General features: G+C 56.7%; 1 protein-coding gene across 8 annotated transcripts in view; it reads right to left on the minus strand.

The window, feature by feature from the left end:
- Window positions 1-23,518, minus strand: part of SHANK3 (SH3 and multiple ankyrin repeat domains 3) — a 364,468-nt gene that overhangs the window by 184,830 nt on the left and 156,120 nt on the right. For all 8 annotated transcript variants that reach the window (XM_062020288.1, XM_062020289.1, XM_062020290.1 and 5 more), the window contains exon 13: window positions 8,941-9,128. In XM_062020288.1, coding sequence (XP_061876272.1) covers window positions 8,941-9,128 — 188 coding nt within the window. The remainder of the gene's footprint in view (window positions 1-8,940; window positions 9,129-23,518) is intronic.

Below are 23,518 nucleotides of genomic sequence, written 5' to 3' on the forward strand. Positions count from 1 at the left end.
CCCCAGAGGTTGTGTAACTCTCATACCAGGCTACAGCAACCAGCCGCATCTTGGCTTCTTCCCATCTCGTTCAGAATGACCTTCCCAGAGCACAAGGAGGAGCAGAAGGAGAATTTCCTGACCCCAGTATGAAGGAGAAGCTTCACCAGTAACTCAGAGCCCCTCCTAACCTGAAGCAGACACAGAAACACTCTGTAACAAACTCGTTCACAGAAAGGGAAACACAGGATCAAGGGTTTGTTGTTAACGTTTGTTGCTTGTGATCAGGAAACACACTCAGCTCAGGCACATGCCAAGGGATCGTCTTCTACAGGCAGGATACAGCCCGTGGAGCCTGATCCAACCACCCACCCACACAGCAGCAACACAGGAGTTGGTGCCCAAGGCTGCCTTCAAATACTGCAACTCTGGAGATTAGCCCCTGATGCCAGGAGGCAGCTCATCCAACCTGTGTGTGCACATCACCCACTGCTTCAGGGAAGGGGCTGGGATTGGCCTGGGTCAGAGCTGGGCCTGGGATAGCCTGGCCTGGGTCAGAGCTGGGCCTGGGACAGCTTGGCCTGGGTCAGAGCCGGGCCTGGGGTAACCTGGCCTGGGTCAGAGCCGGGCCTGGGGTAACTTGGCCTGGGTCAGAGCCGGGCCTGGGGTAACCTGGCCTGGGTCAGAGCCGGGCCTGGGGTAACCTGGCCTGGGTCAGAGCTGGGCCTGGGGTAACCTGGCCTGGGTCAGAGCTGGGCCTGGGATAACCTGGCCTGGGTCAGAGCTGGGCCTGGGGTAACCTGGCCTGGGATAACCTGGCCTGGGTCAGGGCATGAGCACAGGGCTCAGGCAGCACTGCCCTCGGCACTCAAGCCCACTGGCCCCTTCAGGTGCCACTGAAGCCAGGATGTGCACAGCCTGATCTGGGGCAAAAATCAAACTTTAAGCAGAGTGAGAGAATTTTAGGCCAGACCAATTTTCCCAGCCACAGCTTAGGGCTACTAAAAATAGTCTGTAAGGCCAAGCGGTGGCAGCTTTAATAACCCGGCGGGATGACTTGTGCTGTGTCCCTGGGGAATCTCCATCTCCTCTTTGCACTGAAGCAGACTCTGACACTTTTTCCCATCGCACTCTCCTCATCAGATCCCACCTGACCTTCTGAATCCTTCATTGGTGTTAGGCCATAAACAGCATTTCTGAGAGCTTGTGGGACTCCACTGAGCCACTGTCCCGACACCCAGAGTCCTGACACCCAGACACATCCCTGCAGCAAGGGGCTGCCCAGCTGCACACACACCTCTGGCAGACTTCTGGTCACCGGCATTCATCAGGAAGGCAAAGTCTCCAGAGCTGAAAACCCTTTACATTCAGAGAATCCCTGAATGATGGGGGTTGGAAAGGACCTCCAGAGCTGCCCCAGCCCCAGCCCCTGCTCCAGCAGCTGCCCCTGGCTCAGGGGGCACAGGAACGTGTCCAGCTGGGGTTGGGAACCTCCTGAGAAGGAGCCTCCACACCCTCCCTGGGCAGCCTGGGCCAGGGCTCCCTCAGCTCAATAGTTTTCCCTTATGTTTAAATGGAACTGTTTGTGTTCCAGCTTCTTTCCATCACCCCTTGTCCTATCATTGGATGCAACAGGAAAAAGTGGTGCCCCAACCTCCTGACATCAGCTGTTTCTGGCAGGAGGAAAAGCAGCTTCTTGTCCAGCCCTTTGGTCTCATTCACTCTTTCTTTCTTTCTTTCTAGGTTATGCTGCTGTGCTGGGTATAACTCAAAATCCCCATGAGACTGCAGCCAGCTCTGAAGGGAAGAGACCATCCTATACAGCATCCTCCTCCAAAGAGCACATCCCTGCCTGTGGTCCAGGTCAGCTCCAGCCACCAAACAACCAGCAAGTGACCTTTCAGATGCCAGGCCCAGCTCAATGCCAGCTACCAAGAACTGGTTTCCTGTGCAATCCTGGAGCAACCCACCCCAGTCCCTGGAGCTGTGGGCACGACACGGCTCCGTGGGAGCGAGCACCGATGCCATCCGTGCCTTCCCCACCTAGCCCAGCTCATCAGCCCCCTCCTCAAGACACAGAGTACAGGCATAAGAGAGCCATGGAACAAGTGTGCAAACTGCAGTCCAAGGTGTTACACCCCAAAGAAACACCCAATAAAGGAGAGTCAACTTCATCTGTGGCTCAAATGGGCTGTTACAAACATTTGACAAGTGAATAAACAGGCAAGAGGAGGCTGGGTCACAGCTTAAGCTAAATGTGGTTTTAACATTCCCAAACTCTGTAAAGTTTGTTTGCTTTGGAAATAGGTAACTTCTGTGTTCTCTTTACCTGAAATCACTTAACCAAAGCGATGCAAGATCCACTTGCCACTGCCCAGGGCTGCAGTCACAGACCTATTTCTTTGTAACAGAACCCAAAAGGGGTTAGAGAAGAGTAGAAGGGATGACTGGAGGTACAAAAGAACTAATGGCAGGAAAAGAGCCAAAGAATGGAGCACATTTAGATGGAGCAACGTGCATGAAACAGCTACAAACCAGGCACAGCATGGCCAGTGAGATTTCAAACACCCCAAACTTGCACAAGGCCCCTGAACAAGAAAACACTTCAACTGGGGGATAACTTACTTATAAACCAGCAGGATTAGATACTTTTCTACATCAGGCATCATTTGGGTGTCTTATGTCACAACTGGCATGAAGAGCACAGCAGGGATCAGAAGGAGGTCAGGTATTTGCATGGGAAACACAAGGTGATGAATCACTGGGACAGGATGCCCAGAGAGGTCTGGAATCACTGGGAACACTGGATGGGGCTCTGAGCAACCTGGTCTAGTGGAAGGTGTCCCTGGCAAGGGGTTGGAGCAGATGAGCTCCTTTTCCAATCCAAACCATCCTGTGATTCTGTAAGCACAGAGAGATACACCAGGTAGGAACCAACCAAGTCCCCTGACTGTGCAGCCCACCGCTGAGCCACAGCTTGAAGCCCCTGTCCTACACCCTCCATGGCTCTCTGTGCCCCCACAGCATCCCTCCCATGCCCAACACTTCCTGCTCCCCACACAGCCCCAGCAATGATGCCCACAGCCACATTCCCAGCCTCTTACCCCTCTCTGGCCAGAACACGGCAGATCATGTCACAGGCTCAGGATCACTGGGCTCAATTAGCTCCCAACTGCTTTGCCCACTCTCAGCTGCCACATCTTGAGCACCTGGCCTTGAAACTTCCACTCATGGGGCAAATTTGGTTGCAAATGTTTAAGTGGCTCAAAAGTGAGTATGAAACAACCCAAAGAGAGGAGGAGAGGAGAAGAGAGGAGAAGAGAGAAGAAGAAGAGAGAAGAAGAAGAGAGAAGAAGAAGAGAGAAGAAGAAGAGAGAAGAAGAAGAGAGAAGAAGAAGAGAGAAGAAGAAGAGAGAAGAAGAAGAGAGAAGAAGAACAGAGAAGAAGAACAGAGAAGAAGAACAGAGAAGAAGAACAGAGAAGAAGAACAGAGAAGAAGAACAGAGAAGAGAGAAAAGAAATGCCACCGCTTGCCTCATGAGAGCAGTGTAAAAGCAGGGCCCACGGACCTTCCTGCGTGCCTGGGGACAGGAGCCAGACAAGGGCCATCAGGCTGCCTCCAGGACCAGCTCTCCAGGGTCAATGCACTACCATATCCTTTCCAGGAACCTGGGCATTACCAAAGCAGAGACTAACTGCCACACAGGGACAGCACCCATCTCAGATCCAGGAGGGAAGTCACCCAAGCCTGGAGTGGAAAAGTGCTACTTGTGTGTCCTGACCCGAGAGGGAACAAGTCCATACCCTGGCAGCTGCTCAGCAGAGGCTTGGCCACGCAGCTGTACATGCAACAAAACCCCACTGCATCTAAACAACTCTTTTCATACCCTGAGATATTTTGGCTTCACTCAGTTGGTTTTCTTTTGTCTCTCATGAGCGATTCTTTTCGTTTTCCCCCTCCATGACTCATGTTTCAGAGTTTACAACGACGAGAGGAAATAATTTATCCATGTCTCATTATTCCTGAAAAATCTGTTAGCTTCCAAGCACTGACCACTGCACAAACAGCACAGAAGCACAGACCCCAGGCTCCCACAACACCCAGCCACCTCAGCCACACAATCAGGAGGCTTTCTGCTCGGTTCCCAGCCGATGTGTCCGTCACATCGCTCCCGGGCACGTGTCCAAGGCTCACTGCTGAGCACCTCTGGTAGAGCCACAGCACAGGACACGCACAGGAACGTGCCACAGGGACAGGGACAGCTCTGCAGAGCACACAGGTGATAATGACTCCTCCAAAGGCCTGGTAGGAGCCACACTCCTGCCTAACCACCTCCAGGGAGCCTCGGGCTGCAGAGGGCTGGAACAGCATTCACTCGCTCTCACAGTCCAGATCTCAGCAAACTCACCATGTTGGGGTTAAAGATGGTTTTTAATGCATTTCAGTCCCGAGGGAGTTAAAGTGTTCCTCAGATTGAAAGCAAGAGCAGTCAGAGCCCAAGGGCTACAGGAAAACTGAGAGTGAAGCACCACAAGCTCAGAGGACAACAGGCTTTTGATGACTCCCAGCCTTGCCTGGTGCTGCAGAGAACACTCTGGAGCCAGTGCTCACAGGCCAGGGTGGCTCGAGCTGCAGACACGAGGAGCACCAGGAGATGCTCTGCAGCATCAGGTGGGATACCGTGCTCACATGTTGCAGCCCTCACCACAGCCAGAACAGCCTGGGATCTCTGCTCAGTGCATCACTGACAAGGAGCACCAGGAGATGCTCTGCAGCATCAGATGGGATACTGTGCATGCAGCTCTCACCACAGCCAGAGCAGCCTGGGATCTCTGCTCAGTGCATCTCTGGAGTAAGGCTAGCAGGTAGTGCTCATGACTAAGCCGTTTCATTTGTTAGGAAAGGAAAAAGCAGCTTCTCTTTTCCAAAGGAGGACCTGGCCATGGTGCTTTTGATCTCTCACAGCTAGATCACAGCACTCTGTTGTGTGTAAAAGACACACCACACAATGATTAAACCAGCCAGGAACACTGACTGCAGAAGTTAGCAGAGATGAAGCCTGAAGTCTGGAAGGTTCTAGAGCAGCATCTGCAGCAGAAAGAAAGCATCAGTAGCTTTAAAGGTGCAGTGTGATCAGTGTACAGGTGACTGTAAAGCCCTGCAGGGTCAAGGACTCAACTCACTGCCCACGAGACTCCTTCTCCACCCCTGTTCTTCCAACACTGGCCATCTGGCAGGAGCAGGGAGCAGCAGTCTGGGGAGAAGGCAGTGGTTTGTCACCCCTTTGCTCTAGATCACCACAGGCACAGACAGTTTTGAGAGTGAAGTTTAAAGCTTTGGCTTAACCTTCCAAGTTATTAATGGCTCCATCCTCAACCACCTGCATCTCAGCGCCAGAGCAGCTGCCTTCCTGCGGGGGGAAACCACAGCCCAGCGCGAGCTGTGCGTGAGCAGCCTCCCTTAAATGTTTCTGGCTGGATGAAGAAAGTCCAGAGGAAGCTTGCTGGCTGATCATCAAACAGAAGCTGCAAAACCCTTCCACTAACAAGAACCGTACTCTCTGTGCAGTAACAACTTTATTCACAATAAAATAATCCCTTCTATCTAAACAACCTCCAGCAAAACTGAGAGCTGCTACAATAATAACTCCACAAAGCCATAACCACAGCCAGCAGAAACCCAGTTGGGCATTTGTTTCACAGAGGGATAGCTTAGATACTGCAGTAGGGAATGTCAATAAGGAACCACACTAGAGAGGAAAACCTACTGTTGGATGCACATGGTAACAAGTTGCTCAAGAATAACTCCCCCTAATCACAGAGCGCAAGGAAATGAGACTCCAAAAACCAGCACGTTCATAACACTCCTGATTTCTCCCCAGCTTCCAGGCTGGAGACTCACTCCTCATCCTGCCTGGTCTATGAAGCTTTTCTATTTCTCCCTGTGACCTTGTGATTTCAGTGCTGGTGAGTACTGGTTCTCCCTTTGCTTGGGGCACTCGCACCTCGTTTCATTTCTCATTATCAGCAACAAGCAGATCAAGGACAGACTCTCCTCTGCTTGAATCCTTCAGCTGCCTTGCAAAGGAAATGACTGCACTGATTATTGCCTTTTGTCATCCAACAGCTACCAGGACAGGTACAGCACAGTCAAGTCAGATGCTCCTAACTTCCACTATGTTCTTGAAGGGAAACCTGCTCCTACAGAAAAGCCCTGAGGAAAGCCCTCCCACAGCCCCAGGTTCAGTGCATTCCACTCCACAAACCCGGGCTGCAAGACCTCAGCTCAGCAGCAGCGTTCAGTAGAACCTCTGCAGGAGTCCATTTGCTTTCAGGGAGGAACCCCACCTCCAAAAGTAACCCTGGGTGAGCAGCCAAGGATCCTCAGCTTTCTCTGAGGCCAGCACACCAACCGGGCAGCGTCTGCTTCACAACACAGTCACCCTTCAGCCAGGCCACACACAAACCCTCTCATGGCTTACACACAGACGAGCACAGAGGTGCTCCTGGCACTCCACCTCAAACGCCTCTCCATCCTCTCTGCAACTCCCAAACTGCCAGATGTTTTGCCAGTCTGAAATCACAGTTACGCTGCATGAAAGGGCTGGCTGTGAAGTCCCCTCACTAATGCACCTCAAGGTGAGACACCAGCCCTACCACAGCTCCCACACCAGCAATCTCCTGGCCCCAGACTCCTGCTCAGTGCTGCCCTCTCCATGGGGGTCCCTTTCCACAGCACACTCCTGCCTGCAGACAGCCCCTTACTCAGAACTGTACCTTCAGGCAGGTTTCTCCCTCAGCATGGCTCCCAGAGAGCTCCCTCCCTGCAGGGCTCCCACCCTTGCACACCTCCCCAAAAGCAGCTCATCTCACTAGACACCTGTCTCCAGCAGTTCTTTGACAACACTCCCCAGACGGGCTCCCACCCTTCCCCAGGCAGCGTTTCTGCTCATACCCACCACACTTCACTGTGTGCAACCACCACCTTCTCCCTCCAGGACCCTCCAGCCCCAGCTGATCCCTGGGCAGCTCAGGGACTCTCCACTCAGCAGGTCCCTCCTTGTCAGGACCCCCATCTGAAGCCTGGCAGGCTGACAATCAGCTGCCCCTGCCAGGCATCCTCTAACCCACACTCTCCCAATGCCCCTCACCACTGCTGCCTGATTGTGGGCACCCTGGCACCCCTGTTAGCTCAGAGCAGAAACCCAGCACCAGCTCATTCAGGGGGGAGCCTTCACTTACACCAGCTTCTATTTCCCACGTGCTGGGCGTGAGAGAGTTCTTGCCACCAACTGAACATCACCCTGTGTCCAGGGGAGTCCTGAGCCCTCCAAACATGACAGAGCACCAGCAGCTCTGCTCCAGCTGCTGCTTTCATTTATCCCCACCACTCTGCCTGTCTGCAATGCCAGGGCACCCTACCCGGGAGCTGCCACATTCCTGCCCCCACAGAAAGGAACCGGTGTCTCAGAAGCTGTGAATGACAGTGCTGCCCATCCACACTGCCTGGAGATCTGTCACAAGCGACTCACCAAAGGGATCCTCTCCCAACTCTCTTCAAAGCTTCCCAGCCACAGGTTAGGAAAGCCAGCTGAGAGTGCCTCAAGCCCCACGGAGCCACTGCCCATCCCTGATCACTCTTCCTTCTCCACAGTACTTCTCACCACTTGCCTTCTCCTTGCAGATCACACGAAGCCGATATGGAAACTAAGGGACAGGCAGCACCAGGACCAGCTGCTTAATGCAAACACAGGGTGAGATACAGAAGGGTGCAACAAGACATGAGACAGGAAAAGCCCTGCCCCATCTATCACTCCTTCCTGGAAACAAACCCCTGACCCCCAGACCACACATCAGACCCCCGTTAACTCCAGCTACCCTGCTGCAGCAAGCCTCAGCATCTGGCACATCAGCCAAGTCACAGGCGCCTCGCACCCATCTCCTTCTGCACTCAGGGGACAAAACCACATCAGTCAGGGGCAACAGCAGGTCTGCTCGCACTGCCACCTCCAAGGAAAGGCGCTTGGCATGCCCAGCGCAGGACACAGAGGTCTGGCATGCTTCTGAGGCAGCAATTCAGAGCATGCAACAGCGAGCCCTGTCTCCGACTCCCAAGCTCAGATTCGCACTACAGCTAATGCAACCAGTCAGATGAGTGACTGCTCCAGCCCCAGCTCTGTAAGAGACGTCAGGAAAAAAAGTGGAGGCAGGGAGATTAAAAGAAGATGCTCTAACTTTCTGTGAAAAACTGCAGAATTAGCCCTCTGGCAGAGGAAGCCTTTTCTCCTCCCTGTCTGCTGGCAGCTGACTTACGACCTACCGCAGGGTTTACGTGCCTTTCACGAACTCTGCCCAACACAACGGGCAAAGCCATCATCCCTCTCAACTTGTCGCCTCCCCAGCAGCTCCGCATCGCCCTGGCTGCTCAGTGCCCGTGGCTGGGAGCGTTGTTTAGGGAACGCTTCCTTGCCCACCACCCCCTCGCTGCTCCTGGCCCTCACCACCGGCACCCAGAGAGAGACGGGCTGGCAGCCGGGCGCCCTGCAGATGGTCCACGGCACAGAGCAGCTCACGAGGCACAGAGTCAACCCCAGGGCACGGAGAAGGGGGCTCAGAGAAGCCGCCCCTTCTCCCAGGGTCCCAGCACAGCCCTGCTGAGACCAACGACCCAACGCCCGCTGCAGGACCAGAGCCCCGGCGAGCAGCCGCAGCCTCGCACCGGGCAGCCCCAGCGCCCGCCCAGCGCCCCACGGCCCCAAACCGGCCCGGCCGAGGGAGCTGCCCTGCACCCGGGGCCGCCCAACGCCGCTGCCCCGGGGTCTGCCCGAGGGGGCGGGGCTGGAGCTCGCCGGGCACCCCGCGGCCGGGCTGAGCCGCTGCGGCCCCACGGCCCCCCCCGGAGCCCCCACCGGCGGGCGCCGTCCCCGCGCCTCCCCGCGCCCGCCGCCGCCCGCGACTCACCCTTGACGGCTTCGCCCCGGTTGAGCTGGATCTCGCCGTCGCCCTGCGGCGCGTAGCTCTTCACCACGATGAACTTGCGGCCGGGCACGGCGCTGTACAGCTTCCGCTTGGGCCCGCGCAGCGGGGCGGGCGCGGCGTGCGGCGCGGGCTCGGCGCCGGGGCCGGGGGGCCCCGCCGGGCCGCCGGGGCTGTAAACGAAGACGTAGGTTACGGTGCTGATGCCCGGCAGCTCGCGGCTCGGCTCGCCGCGGCCCGCGGGCTGCGCCATGGCGGGGCCGGCGCGGCCGCGGGGGGCTCAGCGCAGCCCCGGCCGCCGCGGCGCCGCCCGGGCGCGGGCACCGGCTGCGGCTCCGGGGCCGCCGCCCGCCGCCGGCTCCATGGCGCGGCGCCGCCCGCCCCGCGCGGCGCTCCGCTCCCTCCGGCGCCGCGCCGCCGCCGCAAGCACCATGGCCCGGGGCAGCCGCCGCCGCCGGCGGCTCCTCCCCCTGCGGGCGGGGACGGCGCCGGCCTCAACGCCCCCCGCCCCGGCCCCCGCCCCGGCCGCCGCCGCCCCCGCCCCGACCCGCCGCCGCCGTCGCGGGGCCGGGGCCGCGCACCGAGCCGCCTCCTGCCGGCAGCCGCCGCCGCGCTGCCCCGGGCCGGGGGCGGGTCGGAGGGGCAGCGCCGGGGGCGGGAGCCGGCGGGGCACGGGGAGGAGGGGGCAGGTGGGGGCGCGACGGCTGTCGGGGCGGGGGGCGGGGGGGCGCGGGGCTGCCCAGCTCCCGCTGCCCGGGCGGAGCGGTGCCCCCGCACGACGGCAGCGCGGGGATCCCCGCTGCACCCGCCCGCACCAGCACGGCAAGCGCCGCGGCTGGCCGGGGGGTCTCGGGGGCTGAGCGCAGCCTCGCTGGCCCCTCCTGCCGCCCCTGCAGTACCGTTCGCAGCCCCAGCTCCGTGCCTGCAGCCCCCGTGCCCCGCAGCTGCAGCCCCCCGGTCTGCGCTGGCCGTGCCCCTTGGGTGTGCGCGTCCTCCCCAGGCAGCCCCCATAGCCCCCCGTCGTGGGGCCGCGCTTCTGTCGCCCCCCAACCACCCTCCTGCTGCACGCCGGTCTCTCGGCAGGGGCACAGCGGTGCAGGGGGGTTTCCTCCCGCTCCGAGGAGCTGCCGGCTGACAGCACCGGCGGGGATCCGTCCCACGCGGGAACCCCCAGGACTGAGAGCGGGGTGCAGCAGGAGAGCAGACAAGCATCCCTCGGCCCGGGACAGCCTGAGCTTGCCCAGGAGCATCGCTGCCGTGACGGACACCCACGGCACGGGGAATGGCAACCCAAAGCCGAAACAACCCGCCCTGGCATCGGGAGGCTGCCCAAACGCGCTCCTCGGGCATGCGGCTTCCCACCCGCAGCACAAACCTTCAGTAGAAGGCATGGTCATACCGGGGATGTGCGCCGGGGCACCCGCCAGCCCCAGCCCAGGCGCCTGCTGCTCCAGCACCGCACTAACTTAGAGCCCCTCGAGGGAAAAAACACTGAATAGGAAATAAATAGCTCCCCTTTCCGTGTAGTACTGCTAAATGTCACTCCAGGATCCTTTTGAGTCAACGCAGAGATATTACAGACCAGCTCAGATCACTGAAAGGCCCCGTTATGTTTTTAGCAGCAGTCACGAGAAGCCTGCAGAAACTGTGGGTACTGCAGCTGGCTGCCAGCAGTCCCTGCCCAGCACCAGCACTGCAGCCCTGCTGTGTCCCACACCGGCCCGGCGAGGCTCAGCCCACAGCACCGGGGCTGCCGACCCCAAAGGGTGCCCACGTGCACCCTGCTCCGGCTGCCCTGCTCCTGGCTGCAGCCCACATGCACCCTGCTCCGGCTGCCCTGCTCCTGGCTGCAGCCCACATGCACCCTCTGCTCCAGCTGCCCTGCTCCTGGCTGCAGCCCACATGCACCCTCTGCTCCAGCTGCCCTGCTCCTGGCTGCAGCCCACCCTCCCCTTGCCATGGCACCCACGCTGCAGCTACAGCAGGGCACTGCGCCCCAGCACTGTGGCAGTTCCTGCCTCTTTGGGCACAACCTCGATGGGGACACGAAGCTCACAGCAACAGCCCAACCTCTCCACAGCTCCTCTTCAGCTGTGGCACTGGGGAAGCATCAATCATGTGCCTCACAACCCAGTTCCCACCTGCCATACTGATTCTGCAGCGCACTCGGGTTTAATCGTTACGGAGTTACTAAGTCAAAACGTCTCCGAAAGCCACATCTATGCTACCAGAGGCACATCTACAACGAGACTTGCAACTGCTTCAAGGAATGGCACTGCTTTTGTTTAGGGCCTTTTGGCAGGCTCAGTTTCAATTAAAGGATGTTAATTAGCTGAATCATGTTTAATGTTAAGGCCCGCCTGAGAGCGACCTGGGCCAGTCACGCAGCAGCTCGAGGCTCGGGCTCCACCGTGGCATCGTTTCTACCTGAATCCAACACTGGAAAACGCGAGGAAAAGGGCCTGGAGTGGGGTTTCTGTTTGCTGCCAGTCTCCTGGCAGGTCTGCAGGAGCTGACAGGGTGTTTCTTCACCTGCTTTATCACCCTGCGCCATGAGGCACCTTGGGCGCGGGTTCCCTGCTCTGTGCCGCCTGCGTAAGCTCAGCTGATGGCTGCTGGAGCCGTACCCTCGCCCTGAGCCGCAGCCAGCGCGCCTGGCGTGCTATGAATAAAACAAACACCGCTGCAGCAGCGTTTATTCAGCAGCTACGGAGCCGCCCCACGGCCCCGGCGTGCCGTCACGGTTCTGCTGCACACGATGCCCACGGCCGCCTCCTCCTCCTCCTCCCACCTCGAGGCACGGGATGGGCGCCGTGGCTGCGGTGCCTGAGTGCCAGAAGCTTCCCCACGGGGTGTGGAGTGGGAGCAGCTCAAGTCCAACGTGGTCACTGCAAAAGAGCAGCGGCCGTTCCTCTCTGCACTGAGCCCCCGGGGTCCCAGGGCTCTCCTCTCTGGGGCAGCCGTTTCCTCTGTCCAAACCCCGTGAGATCTCACCACAGCGACCCAAGCAACGCTGGTGAATGAGCCCAGCAGTGGGGTTTGTTCAGCTAACGCACACCAGCAAGAGGGACACGTCTGGTCCCAACGAGCCTCAATGGCAGGCAGAGGACTCGTCCTCCTGCTGTCACCTGGTGCCTCTGCAAACAGCAGCCTGCTCTGGAGGCTGGCGAGCTGGGATCAGAGCTCTGGGACTGCGGGACAGCCCTGAGCACGGTGTTCCTCTCACAGACTGGGTGCTGGGGTTTGGCTGGGGGCGATTCCCCCAGGAAAACCTGGTGGCACACCTTTGTGCAGCACTTCTGAGCTCTCACACTTGCTCTGCCTGTTGACAGTACCTGTCTGAGATGGGTTTGATGTGTGACTCCACGTCCCATGTTCCTTACAGGCATTTTAGCCCCTGGAAGCATCCAGACCTGACAGTGCCTGGAGGTGGTGATGATGCCCTGCCCACCTGGCAGTGCCTCCATCAGAAGCAGCACTGGGTCCCAGTATGGATGAGCATCCTTGTGACAGCCAACAGTCAAAACAATCCCCTCAACAAGCCACAGTCACTTGAGTTTAGACAGGCTTCGCTTCCACAGGCAGGTCCAAATCACCACAAGCAAATTAACAGCCCATAATAGTCCCCACAATTACACATCAAGCAGTCCCAAATACCCAGGACAGTTACTTTAATCTTGATGTGCTCTCCAGGGGCCGATCAGAAGACAATCATTTTGTCAGGTGAGTTCTGGCTGAAGGACTCTCAGCTTAGGTTTAAAGAACCCTCTTCCTCATCCTCCTCCCGTCGTTGTGCCCCTGCCCAGCTGCTGCAGCTCGGGCTCCAGGGTCGGACCGGGGTACATGGCAGACCTGAGCCAAGGAGGCTGTGCTGGGGCTGGGAGGGTAACTCCAGCCTTGCCTTGCCATATACCTGTGTATCTCTGGGACTCGGGCATCTTGCACATTACTGTGGAAACACCTGCTACAGCTGCTGATCCCTTCAGAGCTGAGTATCGGGGTCGCTGTTGCTTTAGGACACAGAGGGTTTGTGTGTGGGGGAACTTCCTACCAATGTGCTATGAACCGAACCCTTCAGGGGTGAAATGCATTTGGCAGCTTTGCAGTTAACCTGCTGGCCTTTCCCAGTGACTGCATGACAAACCCCCACAGCATGCTTTGCTTTCCGTTCCAGAGGAGCTGTCTCTGGTGCTGCATCTGCCTCTCACTCCAGCCCCTGCAGGAAGGGTTTGCAAACTGCTCCTGTTGCTCTCAACACCTCGACCTGCTCTCACACACGCAGCTGCGCACCCACGCAGTACCTGCAGATGATTTCCCTTTAGGAACCCTCCTGGAGACGTCTGTGCCCAAGGCTTGGCAGGAGGAAGCCCACTCCACCCCTCACACCCTGGCAGGAGCCGTTCAGCTCGTTGCAAGCTGAGCACAGCGCTATCACATCCCGCAGGTCCGTGTAAGCCAGTACTGCTGGACTGTTTGACAACCAGACGCTGCTTCTCGGCTGTGGCCCTTCCGCTGTGTCCTCTGGAAGAAAAGCTTTTTGCTCTTCTGCAGTTTCCAATCGCTACTACGAGCGTGGCTGACAGATACAGAAATAGACTGGGCTCGATGGAAGCGATTCCAGCTCCAGCAAGAACACAGCAGCCTTGTCGCTTCTAAAACTTCCCCAGACTCTCAAGCAGAATGGCCGAGGCTGGCAGGGACCTCAGAGATCATCCCTCCCGCTCCCTGCTCCAGCAGGGACACCCCCAGCTGCTTGCCCAGGACCCTGTCCAGGAGGCTTTTCAACATTTCCAAGGATGGAGACTCCCCAGGCTCCCTGTGCCCGTGGCTCAGTCAGTTCCACAGTCAAGAGGTCTTTCCTGATGTTCAGAGGGAACAGCCTGTGCTTCACTTGGTGCCTCTGGCCATGGGCACCGCTGAGCACCCTCCCACCAGCTGCTGAGGAGATCCCCTTGAATCTTCTCTTACTGAGGTCGAACAGTCCTGTCTCTCAGCCTTTCCTCACAGGAGAGATGCTGCAGTCCCTTTGTGGCCCTTCACTGGACTCTCTCCAGTACATGCACCTCCCTCTCGTGTCCTGGGGAGCCCAGCCCTGCATCCAGCACCCAGAGGTGGCCTCACCAGTGCCGAGAGGAGGGGAAAGATCGACCTGCCAGAGAGGCTGTGTTGGGATACCATTCACCTTCCTTGCAGCAAGGGCACATTGCTGGCTCATGTTAAACTTGGTGTCAGCCAGGACCCCCAAGGCCTTCTCTGCAAAGCTGCTCTCCAGACAAGTGGCCCCCAACATATGTTTGAGGTCAACAGGAATTTTCCCTGGCTGACAGATGGTTTTTGGGTGCCATCAGGAAATCAGGGAGATCTCAGAGATCCTCTGCCTGGTGCATCACCTGGGTCAGCCCATGTAATGACCCAAGCACACAGGCTCTGCCCAGAGTTCAGGAGGCAGCTTCTGGCACTTTATGCCTCACTGCTGGGGCTCCCCTGCAGCCAGAGCAGCAGAGCAGGACCACGACCCTCTCTCCCCCTGTGCACCCCCAAGCTGGGTAAGGAGGCAGAGCTGGGCTGATGCTTTGGGGCTGACTGCCTGTGCTCTTGCACACAATGCCCATTTTCCCTCCTGTTGCTGCAGCACAGCTCATTTAGCTTGCTGTTCAGTCTGCTGAGAAACTTCTGCTCTGTGCAACTAAATGAGAACAGCACAGTCACCTGCTAACAAGAGCCAATTAGCAGCAGATTCTCACTGCTTGGGAAAGGGAAGCAATGGCAGGATGGGAGTCACTCACCTTCCCTGCTCCTCCTCAGACAGCTGCCAGGCCAGTGCTACGGATAACTGAGCAGGAGCTCCAGCTGACAGAGCAGGAGCTCCAGTTGACAGAGCAGGAGCCACGCAGCCCTGGGCCAGAGCTCAGTGGGGCTGCTCCAGCCACTGAGGCACCAGTGATGGGGATGGGGCATGGAGGAGAAATGCAGCACAGGGCTGGGAAATGAGGGACAGGGCTGGGAAATGAGGGACAGGAAGGCAGCAGCTGAGCAACCAGTGACCTGATATGAACATCCTTGGAGGAAGAGGAGCCCAGGACCAAGCAGTACCAGCCATTGGGACCCACAAGATGCTCCAGAACCCTGTCAGGAGCATCTGCTGCCCTGGACATGCTGACAAAGGCTGCAGGAGCAGCCAAGGCAACAGCTGGGAGAGAGCTGCAGGTATCTCCTCCCCAGGCAGTGACCCACACACTGGGAGAGGGCTGCAGGCACCTCCTCCCCAGGCAGTGACCCACACACTGGGAGAGGGCTGCAGGCACCTCCTCCCCAGGCAGTGACCCACACTTTGCTGCAATGATTAGTCTGGATGCTGAGCCTCTGCCTGGTTGTGGCTACAGCCTCACAAATGCGCCTGGAGAAGACCCAGTGGAAGTGGAAACCCAAGTGAGACAATTAATTAAAGTCTTTGTCTCCTTTTATAGGCTCATGGATATCGATTGGCTCTTTGCAGCACTCCGTGTGCTTCCCAGCCAGCAAGGCATCCCCAGCAGGAGCTGGATTTGTGCCTCTCCACCCTGACAGCTGAAAGTGTTTTATGCCCCTGCGTAGCTCCACCAGATCTCACTGAGTCCTACTGAAGAGACAAAACACAGTTCTGTCAGTTGATAAAGTCCTCTAGCAGGATTTCTGAAAACCATACCCCTAGTCCTGCCTGTCCTGCAAGATCACAGTCCTCAGCAACTCCACAGCCTGCCTGATAAGCAAATGCAGGGGCAGGCAACTACCCTGAATTAACATGCACCTCACTCTCTGGCAGATGCTCTTCACAAAGGTGAGAGCAAACCTCCTGCTGCTAAAGGCACGTGACAGGCTTCTGGTAGACACTGACTGAAGGGTGCTGCAAGAGCAGGACCAAACCCCACAGCCCACTGGGGGAAGCAGCAAAGGGCCAGGTTGATCCTCACAAGCTGCTGCTGATCAAGACAAGCCATTTCAAAAAGTCTGCTGTACGAACAAGAATCACTTCAGCAGCATCTCCTGGGCAGTGTTACACATGAGGGACAGCAGATAATCAATCAGTCTCTCTACCTGAGACACCATGAACTTTCCAATCCCAGGAGCTCTGTGGCTTCCCAGCTCCTGGGGGTGGAGGAGCCCGTGCCATGCACAAGGCAGGAGCCACTTTATACAGAAGGAAGTAATTCCACAGGATCACAGAATCACTGAGGCTGGAAAAGACCTTTAAACTCCTGGAGTCCAACCCCTCCCCTCACACTAAACTAACCCCTGGCCCTCAGCCCCACGGCTTTGGGGTCCCTCCAGGGCTGGGCACTGCCCCAGCTCCCTGGGCAGCCTGGCACAGGGGCTCACACCCCTCTGAGGGAAACAGTTCTGCCTCAGCTCCAGCCTCAGCCTCCCCTGGGGCAGCTCCAGCCCCTTTCCTCTGGGGCTGTTGCTCATGGCTGGGGAGCAGAGCCCGACCCCCAGCTCCCTGCAGCCTCCTGGCAGGGAGTGGCAGAGAGTGCTCCTGGCTCCCCTCAGCCTCTAGCCTCAGCACTCCCATTCCCTCAGCCTCTGCCCAGCCCCTTGTGCTCCAGCCCCTGCCCCAGCTCTTTGCCCGGCCCTGGCCAAGCTGCAGCCCCTCAGTGTCCCTCTGGCAATGAGTGAGGGGCCCAGCACTGAACACAGCCCTGGAGCTGCAGCCCACCAGGGACCCTGTGGCCCTGGAAAATGGACCCACTGGGCTGTCCCTGACTTCCCAGTGCTCAGAGCAGCAGCTACTGTGCAGAAAGTAACGACACTGAGGTTTCCATCACTTGCCCTGACCAGCTGACACCTACCAAAGGTGCGGAGAAGCAGCCTCTGGGAGGGATGAACAGGTCCACTGCAGGACAGAGCGTGGTGTGGCCTGTTTCTCACTGTTCCTGCTCATCAAACACACACCTGAACAGCAGTTCCTGGGGTGCTGACACAGACCTCACCACACGTTTCACCCCCAGGATAACACAGGGTCACGACTCAGGACTGCACTGCAAGTCTGCAAAGTGTCATCCCAGAAAAGAGGGGAATCACAGCTTGGGAATCCAAAGCAAATGCTGTAACATCCCTTCAGTTTCAAATGCTACAGCTTGGATCTAGGCAGAGTCCCTGAAGGATGCTTTTTCACTCTGCAACGGTCCTTCTGGCTGCAGAACATTGTGATCCTCCTGCTAATAACTTCTCATACTTGTAGAAAATCTTTTTCCCTCGGTATTGAATCTCTCTCAGTGTCAATTTGGGGGAACAATAAAGCCAGGCCTGCTTTGTTTTACATTACCAATGCTTTGCTTCTGCTCAGCTCGTGCATGTGGCTCACACGACCATCTTTAGCTGTTGCCCAGCAAAGAGCAGAAGGGGCACATTCACCTTGGCCTCGCTCTCCTCCACTGCTTTTGAATCAGAAATGATTGCACCTTGAGGTTTCTCACTTGAGAGAGGAGAGATGGGGCTGCAGAACCACCCCATGAACACAACCCCACCAGCTGGGCCCTGGGTACTAACCAAGCAGGGAAGCCCCGGTGCTGAGGCTGCTGGCTCAGCTCCACGTGTCCCCCTGACCACAGCGTGTGTCCCCCCACCCCACACAACCCCGACCCAGCCACGCAGCTCAGCCTGTGCTCTGCCCCTCCTCACTGACTGACATGACTGTGTGTTTCCATGCAGGAGCCCCCTCCCCACGCAGGTGGGTGTCAGAGCCCTGAACTGCTGAACTGTCAGAGCCCTTGCTGCTGGGAGCCCCCCAGCAGCACCCACAGCTCGTTTAGCACCAGCCTCACCTTCCAGACGAGAGGCTTGGTCAGAGCTGTTGGTGTCACACCAGCTGAGCTCATCACAGAGCACTGTACAACTGCTCTTAACAACACCAAGTCTGGAAAGCCTAACCCTAAAGCTTCCACCATAAGGATGGCTGACAACAAGCTGTGCACGTGATTTGTAGCTTTGCACAGAGGTGTGAAAGGCACAGGCAAGTCTGCAAAAGCAAAGGCAACCTGACAGCCTAAATAAGCGAAGCCCTGCGGAGATCTGAGAGGCTGAGAAGCAGTTAGGGCCATCACTGAACCCTGAGCAGAACTGGCTGAGGTGGAGGGTCCAGCCAGGGCTACAGAGGCAGGAGAAGCAGGCTGAAGTCCCCCTGCCTGGAGCCATCTCCCCCCTGGCTTCAGTCTTGCTGCTGCTGAAGAGGGGGCGAGTCTCAAGGTAGAAAAGAATAAAGCTTGAGAAGGAGGTTGTGGTGTCTCCCAGGGAGGGTGTGGAGGCTCCTTCCTTGGAGGGCTTCAGAACCCACCTGGACACGTTCCTGTGTGACCTGATCTAGGTGGATCTGCTTTGGCAGGGGGTTGGACTGGATGAGCCCTAAAGGTCCCTTCCAGCCCCACCATGCTGTGAGGAAATGCTGCCAGACACGGAATTACAGAGTCAATCTGGTTATCAAGCACTGAGATCACCAGGTTTGTCCCATCTGGGAAGGTCACAGACCTCCTGGGATGTCTGGACACGCCAGGGAGGAGCCTGTGTTTGAAGTCCCTGGGTCTGTGATATGGGGAGGGGTGGAGAGAGCAGCAGGAGGCACATTTCAGGGAGCTGAAGATCGAGACCTGCATGTTAGTGTTCTGTGAAGTACTCTCAGTGCCATACAGGAGCCAGACAGAGGAGCTGGGAGGTAAATTCCAGCTGCAGGACAGAGAAAATAAGGAAAAGAAGGATGTGTAGTGATCAGGAGCTGGGGAGAGCTCTGTAAATAGGACACCCATGCAGGAGAGACACAACCTCTAAACCACAGCACAAGCAGGCTGCTGGGATTTAACATCAACAAGGTTACAGGAGGGCAAAAGCGATTGATGGGGAAGCTGGCACATGCAGAAAAGCCCCTGCTTTGGGATGACTTATGTGAAGCCAGAAAGAGACAGGGCAGAAGCTGGCAGAAGTCAGATATAAAACCGAGATGAGAGTTGCATGAACAGAGCGACAAACAGAGCCCTCAAACCAATGCCTGTGTTCCCCTGCGTGGCAGCTGGAAGGCTCAGAAACAGCAGAGCCAGAATGCCTGTTCCAGCAACAACGTTGGCACAAGGGATGCACTGGAAAGTGATGAAAGACACGCAGGGAAGTGCAAGACAGCGTGTGGGGAAGGCAGAGCGGGCGCTGGCAGGGGAGGACGTGCAGCGCGGCAAAGACGGCTCGGAGCTGCACCACATGGAACAGTGACTGTGCCAACCAGGAACTGACTTTGCCAGGGGTTGATGCTCCAGCAAGAGAGGTGTGTGGTCAGTCCCAGGCACCCAGGCAGCGTGGGGATGCTGAGGGTGATGTGCAGAGACCGAGAGGCTGGTGATGGGGCAGCTCATTCTGCACAGCCTGAGGGCTGGGGCACTGCGGCAGCATTCAACCTTCAGGCAGAGCCAGTGGAGCAGCCAGGCAGGGAACTGACCACAGGGGAATGCATTCCTGACCTTGTGCTGACCAGTGAGCAGGCTGCAGCTCATAATCTTATTAATTAAGAGTCATTATTTAACAGTGTCCCCGATACAGCTGGGTTCATAATCTCACTGAAGCACCAGAAGCCAATAAATCCACGGCCACTGCGCTCAGTTAAAACACAGGGACTTCGGAATCCATTACTATTAATTTTGGTAACAAGAGACTAAAATGGTCCATTACAAGTGAAGCTCTTGCTGGTGCCCTGGAGACTCCTTCAGGACACCTTACTGGATGCTCACACACATACTACCTGTCAAGAAGCACCTGGGAAACACCTAAAGGAAGCCAGAAGGAATAAAGAGCTGAGCAAGTGAGGTTGTAAGTAAGGAATGCTAGTCAAAAAGACAAAGCCATGTTTAAATGAGAAGTAAACAGAACAGGTTATGCATTATCTTGTTAAACAGAAAACAACAACAACAAGAAGAATGTGGAATTGGGAGAATGATGTGCAGAAAGCCTCAAAACTAGTGAATCATCTCAGAAACATCTAGAGCAGAAAAAACCTGTCAGGGACTTAAAAGACCAAAAGACAACCAAGGTGTACCAGAGGTGCTCCAGGAGAGTAAAGGCACAGCAGAGAAACAAAGTGAAAGCTGCCATCTCTGTTTTCAGGAGATTGGGCAGAGATTGGCAACGGCCCCACGCTGGATCTTTCCAGGGCTGATGGTGCATCAGAGACTCTGGCTCAGCCCTCACAGGAGCCAACAGAACCAGACAGCAGCAGAGAGGCAAGAAGTCACCAGAACTCAGGTCTGAAACAGCTGAGCTGCCAACAGCGGTGCATAACCTGTTCCTTCCATCTGCTTCCAGGACATGGCAAATGTTCCAGTCATTCTGTTTAAAGTTTGTGGGGCAGAGCCCATGAAAGATGTTCTCTCTGCCAGCCCAACTGAAACCAGGGCTGGGACTGAGGGAATCATCAGGGATCTGCTGTTCACAGGCTCTGGACAGTGTCAGCTGCAGCAGGGAGAGGCTCAGCCCACACCAGAGACACAGGAGCACTTAAACACACAGGTAAGGAAGCTGCAAAGTTCTCCCCTGCCTGATGTTGTTGGGCTTAAGAAGACCCAGGACAAAGTAATGGCAGAAAACTCTCCACTGTGAGATATTAAGCACAAAAGATACCAAGTCTGACTCAAGGAGGGCTCAAAAGGTAACACCTGGCTGGAGGTGCTGCAGCTGGATGAGCTTCCCTTGCAGCTCCAAGGGTCACTTCTTACCTCCCAGATCCCCACTGATGCATGGGAAACTCCCACCAGCCTGTACCAACATTGGCTCTCATTCCTGCTGACTTTAGCCTCATCTGACGCTTAATCCCATCTCTGTCTCCAGTTCTGTAGGGCAAACAAGCCCATTTCCAGGGCCTTTGCCTTAGTTAACCTTGATGGGCAGCCTAAGGGAAGAGTAAAGCTGTTTGCTCAGCTAAGGGGCCGTGTCCCAGGATGTCAGGAATGCCAAGAGCTGACATGGCTCCACAAAGGGAATGGACAAGTTCATGAAGGACAAACCACCTCTGGTTCCCGACAAGCCAGTGTCAGCCTTTGTCTCAGGGAGCCCTCTGAATGCCCATCTCCAGCCGTGGGCAAGCACAGCGTGGGAGTCACTCCTGGGCACGGGCTCGGTGCTGGCACAGGAGGCCTGGCCTCTGCTCCCCCGCCACAGCCCTCCCCTGCTCTAGCTTCAGTCCACCTCTTTCTGAGTGTTTGTAGTGATGAACAGTGCCCAGGACTTGAACCGAGGCACTACAGGCTGTGTGTGCCCACGGCAGCACTGGGCTCCACGTCACAGCAGATGCTGGCCCTCAGCCCTGATTAATGTTCCCAGCTATCTCCTCTGTTGTTTCTAACAGATAAGGCAGCTCTGAGCTCACAGTTATCTTTTAAATATAGCCTGCTCATTATTTTATCTCGTTTCTAGCTTCCTCCAGGTTCTTCCCAATATTCCAGTCCTCCTAAGCACTGACTTTGCCTCCTCAGTGGCGTTCAGGAGTGTGCTTCTCAAGGACACTACAGACAACACTGAAGGCCATTCACAAGACCAACACCTGATTAACTCCCTCCTGCCCCTTCCTGCAGCCCCCTGCCCTTGCACATTTGGATCACTGCCTGACCTTACACCTCCAGGAGAACTGACCATTTAACACAGGGTGCTACACCCAATGTCTGCTGCTGCCCAGGCAGATCAGATCTACTGTGCTCCCCTCTGCTGTGCAACTGCACAGCAGCAATGAGAAAGCTGGGAGGGCTGGACTTAGTGTCAGGGAAAAGATATGCACATGCTCCCTACCAAATCATGGGTTAGAGAGACAAAGGGTAAGCCACAATAAAGCCTTTATCTACGTGATGTATGCACATACAAACGTGTGTGCACCTTCACAGCACTGTAAAAGATGAATCCAGCCCCCACATAGTCTGGCCAGGCAGCAGGAGGCTCCATCTGCCCTTGATCCCTGCGTGACCATGGGCCTGCTCCTGCACTGCCCACAGCTGCCCTCTGCAAGGGGTGAGTGAGGCTCCTGCTACAGATGGCCACTGGCAGCAGAAATGGTGATGCTTGGGGAAGGTGACCCTGTCCTGTCCAGTCCAGACTGTGTGTTGCAGGGCTGGTGGCAGGGGGGTGGTGATGCAGCCAGTGCAGCCCAGGGGAAGCTGCTGTAACCCTGAGGCTCCCCAGATCATCACCATAGGCCACAGAAACACTTCTCTGTGGGCTGTGGCAACTCCCTTCATTACCTCAACCTTTGTGGAGCCACTTCCCAAAGGCCCATCTCTCCCATGGTGTGTTTTCTCCTGCTGCAGGGCAGGGCATCATCCCTTCCCCATCCTGCTGCCTTGTCCCTCGCCTATCTCCTCCAACACACACGTGTCACTACCCCAGCTTTCCCTGAAGCACTTTTCCCAGGTGGGATGTTTTTCTATCTTTGGATCCCTGGGGTTCAGCAGCCTCCAGCTCTGATCAAAATGCCCCAGTGCTCCTCCTGCCCCAGTGATGCTCTGCTGTCAGGAGCTGGTACAGCCCCAGTGCCCTGGTCTGGCCCAGACCCAGCAGCCAGTGCCCTCTCACAGCTCATGGGGACAGGAGAGCTGCTTCCTCTGACTTGGCTGCTGGGACAATAAACTTCAGTTTTGTTCATGATTTCTACCTTCCTTTGTCCAAAGACAAACCCCACCTGGTCCCTCGGGTGCCCTGGCCCTGGCTGAGCTGCAGGAGATGGTCAGAAGTATCTGAGTAGCAGAAGGCACCTGGGACTCCCTCCCAGCTGCCTGGCTAACAAAAGCTTTCTGGACAGTGCCATGGGCCAGGCTGGCTCGACTCTGACACTCAGCAAGGCGGCTGTGCTGCCTGCACCCTGCCTGGCTGCTCACTGCCCCAGCAGGCTGCAGCTCCCTGCAGCAGGGACACAGGCGTCTCACTCCAAGAGCACTTCAGGCAGATCAGTCAAGAAACAGGAAGCCAGAGCCCCCAGAGCAACACAGTCCTTACAAGTACCCTGATGCAACTTGTCACTCCTCATCCTGACACTACCAGCATGACTGGGGGAACCAAATGTCACCTGGGGCCATCTCATGCCACCACACGAGCCTTCCTGGGCTGGCAACGCTGTGGTCCAGCACCTGACAGGAACCTGCCCTGGCACTGACTTCTTCAGGCAGAGCTTTCAGGTTCTCTGACTCACTAACTGGAGCTCATGTTCCCCTCAGGGAAAGGCTGGGGCAATAATTCCTGCAGTCAAGGCAAATTCCCCAGGCCTGGGGTGAACCACGGGAGCTGGTTTGCTGTGCACGGCAGAGGCAGGAATGGATTTCACACAGGAAGCAGAGCAGAATGCCATGTTGAATGGAAAGTACACAGGGAATTTAGATAAGCAGCTTATAAATATACAAAGTGGAATTTAACTGAGGGGAAGACACTGCTTATCAGCAGCTGCAATTCCTCACGCTGATTGTCACCACAGCATCTCTTCTTTGTCTTTGACTAAGCCTTCAGATTTTGCTGCTGATAGAGCTCTCCTGCAGCAGTGACTGCCAAGGCTGTGGACTGCCTGGATGCTGTGGACTAC

Source organism: Colius striatus, chromosome 1, assembly GCF_028858725.1.
Source record: "Colius striatus isolate bColStr4 chromosome 1, bColStr4.1.hap1, whole genome shotgun sequence".
NCBI classification, from domain to species: Eukaryota; Metazoa; Chordata; class Aves; order Coliiformes; family Coliidae; genus Colius; species Colius striatus.